Source organism: Rattus rattus, chromosome 10, assembly GCF_011064425.1.
Source record: "Rattus rattus isolate New Zealand chromosome 10, Rrattus_CSIRO_v1, whole genome shotgun sequence".
NCBI classification, from domain to species: domain Eukaryota; kingdom Metazoa; phylum Chordata; class Mammalia; order Rodentia; family Muridae; genus Rattus; species Rattus rattus.
In genome coordinates this window covers 59,016,495-59,021,592 of record NC_046163.1, presented here as the reverse complement: position 1 = coordinate 59,021,592, position 5,098 = coordinate 59,016,495, and the positions used below count along the sequence as shown (strand labels likewise).

At 51.9% G+C, this 5,098-nt stretch overlaps 1 protein-coding gene across 2 annotated transcripts; it reads left to right on the top strand.

Annotated features, from left to right (window-relative positions):
* The first annotated feature begins 1,392 nt into the window (after positions 1-1,392).
* On the top strand, positions 1,393-3,670 carry Mixl1 (Mix paired-like homeobox). Of its 2 annotated transcripts, none has more exons than XM_032915785.1 (2): positions 1,393-1,785; positions 3,368-3,670. In XM_032915785.1, the coding sequence occupies exons 1-2, from the start codon at positions 1,393-1,395 to the stop codon at positions 3,668-3,670; spliced, it is 696 nt and encodes a 231-aa protein (XP_032771676.1). The 2 variants fall into 2 exon arrangements, with proteins under 2 accessions (XP_032771676.1, XP_032771675.1); XM_032915784.1 differs by having other exon boundaries at positions 3,341-3,670.
* The last annotated feature ends 1,428 nt before the right edge of the window (positions 3,671-5,098 follow it).

Below are 5,098 nucleotides of genomic sequence, written 5' to 3'. Positions count from 1 at the left end.
AGCATCTCCAGAAGGCAGGAGGCTGGGACACTTCCTACTACTACCCGGCTGGTGGACAGCTCAAGCCTAGAACTCTCAGCTGCTTGCAGATTACTCTGTGCTTTGACACCCGGGATAACTGCCCACTTGCTGCCCTTCTAGAGTTCAGTTTCCAGCACTGTGACCGGTGGCTTGCAACCCACTTACCCTTTTTTGGCCTCCTTGGGGACCCACATGCGTATTAGCTGACATGATGCGCTCGAGACCAGCACGCACTTATATATGCCTTCTCCTGTGAGACCTCCCATTAGCATTGAAGAAGCAGTGCCGAGGAACACCCCTTCCTCAGCGGGAAGCCCCCTTGAGGCCTTGCAAGCAGCGCCTGTGCCTCTGCGCCCTTCTGCTATAGCGCTACACGCCTCTGATTTCCCTAGGAAGCAACTTGGTTTCTGGTTCAACAGATGTTCACCGAAGGTCTTGCTTAGGACTTTCCAGTTCGTAGGTCCTGTTCTCAGGACCAGAGGGTGAGGAGGTGTGGAGAGACTTATATGAAGAAATGAATGCATGCATGCACGAGGGGAAGCAGATAAAGTCACAACTAAACTACAAATCAGCATAAAGCAAAAAACCGGAACCTCAAATGAGCGCCAGGGGACAAAGGGAACAGTAATGGCAGCAGAAGGAGCAGAAACTTCAAGGAGTGGTTTTATTTCTTCGGGTTCGGAGCACTCTTGGGATTCTCTAGGAGCTCTAACCCCGTACAACTTCAGCCCGCCTGGCATCCTTGTTGACAGGTCACAGATATTCTAGGCAGCGTCCCTGTCCCCGCTCAGGATGTGTGCCTGTCCCCTTTGAGCTCCCTTTATCTTCACCCCCCTGGGATTCAGGATGTGTCAGGGTGGTTTGCCGAGGGCAGGACTAGGCTGTTTAACCAACCTGGAGTAAGGTCTAGCACATAGCAGGGGTGGTAAATAGCGCCTTTGATGGTGACAGGCGGACAGCGGGCCAGGCGCAGCGCGCGGGACCTGAGAACCAGGCCCCCCGAGAGATCCAAGCGCTCTTGAGAGGCCTTCTGACCCAGAAGAGGGGGTTCTGTCCAAGTCTGGCCCGCACTTGGGACGACCCCACTGGAGCAGAGCGGTTCTGGGTATGTGGATTGGTGGTCTGGCTGGCCGGCGGATGGGCGGGGAAGGGACGGAGCGGCCCGGACTCAAGTTCGCGCCTCCCTCACTCCGTCCCCGGGTCAGCGGAAGCGATTATTCCCGCGGCGTCTGGCGGGGCTGGGGCGGGCTCGCACCCCGAGGAGACGCGGCTTCCCCGCACCCACGCCTTTGATGGAGCCGCCGCCCCCTCCCCGGCTCCCGGCCGCTATAACTGCAGGCGCGCGGGGGTCCGGGGAAACGTCCGGGAGTCATGGCCGCAGCAGGGTCCCAGCAGCTCCAGTTCGCAGAGGGCGCCGCTTTCCACACCTTCCCGGCCGCGCACCCCGGAGGACAGCTGCTCCCGGCCGCGCGCCCAGCCGCTGGGCTACCCCCGGCGCCCCCGGACTCTCGCGCCCCAGCGGCCACGCCATGCTTTCCAAGCCGGGGCCCCAGGCCCGCAGCGCAGACTCCCACCGGCCTGGATCCGCCCGGACCCTCCAAAGGCTCGGCCGCCCCGTCGGCGCCGCAGCGCCGCAAGCGCACGTCGTTCAGCTCGGAGCAGCTGCAGTTGCTGGAGCTCGTCTTCCGACAGACCATGTACCCCGACATCCACTTGCGGGAGCGTCTGGCTGCGCTCACGCTGCTACCCGAGTCCAGGATCCAGGTGAGTCGCAGTCGCAGGTGCGCGTTCGAGTGGAGGTGCCGGGGAGTCACCGGCTTTCGGGCCACTTATTCTGTGGGGGAAAGTTACTCTATTTGAACCTCGTGGTTCTGGACTACAAACTAGGGATGCCGGTAACGCGGCCCTGATAGCGTGTAATCTGGGAAGCTAAGAGGCTTGCGGACCCACGGAAAGGTCCCAGGAGGAAGGTGATGGGGTAATAGCTGCGCTCTTTTTCATCATCCAGTAACAAGATAAAGGTGTGTGTGTGTGTGTGTGTGTGTGTGTGTGTGTGTGTGTGTGTGTGTGTGTGTGTGTGTGTGTGTGTACACGCGCGCGCGCTCACTCACCAGCCTTCCTCTGGCTTTGATTTTAAGTAGCGGAGCAGGATGATTGGATCACCAGGTACCTTCAAAACAAGCAATGAACTTCTTGTCACTTTGAAAAAAAAGTGCAAAGAGAATTTATTGTTTGAGGTCGATCGTTTAGATCAGAATCTTGGGAGAAGCTGCTGCTCTCTCTCTCTCTCTCTCTCTTTAACCCCCCCTCTCTCTCTCTCTCTCTCTCTCTCTCTCTCTCTCTCTCTCTCTCTCTCTCTCTCTCTCTCTCTCTCTCTCTCTCTCTCTCTGTGTGTGTGTGTGTGTGTGTGACTGAGACGAGTTCATGCTGTGTAGTCCAGGTTGGACTTCAATTCACAATCCTCCTGCCTTAGTTTCCTGGGTACTTGGATTACAGGTGTATTCCCCCCCACACCCAGGTTAGATGCTTGCCTTCTTGACAGTTAGTCTGTGTCTAAGTGTATGTAGTTTTATGTAGGAGGCTTCATTTAATCTCAGGAGAGTGTGGACTTTTTAGTGTTTATTTTTCCTGTACTTAGGGTGGTTATTCAACTGTCACTTCTTCTCCCCTGCCTCTCTCTTCTTTCCCCCTCCCCTCACTGGCTGCTCTGGGAACTAGCTCTGTAGACCAGGCTGGCCCCAAACTCACAGAGATCCACCTGGGTCTGCCTCCTGAGTGCTGGTATTAAAGGTGTGTGTTACTGCCAAACAGCTGAGATTCTGTCTTTTTTTAAAATGTGTAAAATGAAAAGCAGACAAACAAACCAAGTTGAGCAAGGGTAGACAGAACCAGGCACCATTTCAGCTTTGCATCTGAGAATGGCCGAGAAGGTCTGGAGCTCTGAATGTCAAACCATCAGCTCAAGTGCTTTCTGTAAGCTACAGCCTCTGAGCAGAGAGCCATGGCTAATAATAACTGGGATTCATACTGTTAGTTGTGAACAAAGCTATGGCACGAGCGCTCCAAGCCAGTCTGGAGATGTAGCTCTCTTTGTAGCGTGTTTGCCTAGCATGCATGAAACCCTGGGTTCCGTCCTCACCACCACATAAACTGGTTGTGGTGGCGTAACCTGTAACCCCAGCTCTGTGGGAATGGAGGAGGGAGAATCACAAGTTCAAGGTCAAGGTCCTCTTCGGCTACGAGTTTGAGACCAGCACTGCCTAGAGATGTTATCTCAGTCAACCCCCAAACAAATGAACAACCCAGAGCAGCTGAACAGTTTTTTTTTTACCCTCTTGTTCCCCAGGTGTGGTTCCAGAACAGACGGGCCAAGTCCCGGCGTCAGAGCGGGAAGTCGTTTCAGCCCTTATCCTCAAGGCGGGAAGATTTCCTCCATCGCCCTGCTCCGGGGACTGAAGCAAGGTGTCTGAAGCCTCAGCTGCCTCTAGAGGCGGATGTGAACCACGTTCTGGATCCCAGCATGGCTGGAGGAGGCGTCTGTACATCTGGTTCTCAGGGTTTTGAAACTTACTCCTCTCTCTCTGAAGATATTGGCTCAAAGTTGGACTCATGGGAGGAACACATCTTTTCTGCCTTGGGTAGCTTCTGAGGATTCTGGGAGAGTTCAGGATGTACTCAGGGAGATCTGGGAGATTCAAACCAGACCCTGTCTGATCTCCTGACTGGCCATGGTCTTGGTTCTGGATCACCTCTCACATTTAGGTTTCCCTTCTCCGACACAGCCTTTACTGCTGGCTTGTTCTCGATCGCCACCCGCCCTCCCACCGGGAAGTCACTGTGAATCTCCAAGACTGCACATTATCATCGGTCTACATCCCCTGGGCCTTCTCACTAGGGTTATTCTTGCTGATTATTCAAAACTTGCTTTCCTCATAGGAACCTCCAGCTGGATTCAATTTCTCCCCTTTCTCGGCAGCTGCCTACAACATGGGTTCACTCTCTCTCACCCAAATCCTGTACCTTATCACCAAGACTTAGTACTTTTTATTGAATCTTTTTGTTTTGTTCTTGACCTTGCTGTGTAAGTAAGGATGGCATGAACTCTTGTTCTCCCACCTCTATTTGCCATCGTGACTGACTGAATGTTGCTACTTTTGCATAAAATTGTGTATGATATTAAGATATATATCCAAATCAAGCTTAACACATGCATGAGATCAGTCACTTCCTTTTTTCTGCGATGATACAATCTATTAGCAATTTCAAGTATATGAAGTATCGATACTAACTCTAGCCATTACCATTGAATTCTTCAGCTTCTCTCTCCTAGCTGACTGAGTATCCTAGCCACCTCCCCTGCCCTCACTTGACTGGTTTCTCGGCTGGCCTGTCAACTTTACACTCCATCAGTAAAGATGCTACTTTCAACCTCTTTCAAGAGCCCCATGCCTCTTGTTCCCTACTTTCTTTCTTTTTTTTAAATTACTCTATTTGGAAATCTGTGGCAGCCTCCAGTTACCAAACCGTAAGACCCTGTCAAGCACGCTCCTAGTCAATGACATCATCTTTAGCTTATGCAAACTTTAAGATCATTTACCCACAATGTGCTTCTCTGTCTGTCTCTGTCTGTCATTCCTTTCTAGTTGGGACTCAGTGAGAAAGTTTCTCTTTCAAAACAGCTCAAGCACCCCGCTTTCTGAAGCCTGAACTTTTCTTAACTAATCCTGTTTTTCGTACCTGTTACTTTGATGACCATTTTTCTTAGCACTTGTTGTTATTATGTTTCCTGTACATTAGTGGATTACTAAATGCTCCTCACTGCTGTTTTTTACATGAATCCCATTGAAATGAGCCCTGTTTTCCCAGACCTCAGCGCTGGGAAAGTTGGGGAATACATAATGAATGACAGAAAACATTCTGAAGGGAACTTTCTGCACACACAGTGCATCAAGAATTTATTTGAGCAAGCTTATCTGCTGGGCTGCTGAGATGGCTCAGTGGAGGTAAACATGTTGTCACCAAGCATGACAATCTGAGTTTGATCCCCAAGACCCACATGGTGAGAGGGAGAATGGAT

Bases quoted from the DNA above. Each gene is read 5' to 3' on its own strand.
- Mixl1 (XM_032915784.1), top strand. From the start codon at position 1,393: ATGGCCGCAGCAGGGTCCCAGCAGCTCCAGTTCGCAGAGGGCGCCGCT. The intron at 1,786-3,340 runs GTGAGTCGCAGT...GCAGCTGAACAG, and splicing joins TACCCGAGTCCAGGATCCAG to TTTTTTTTTTACCCTCTTGT.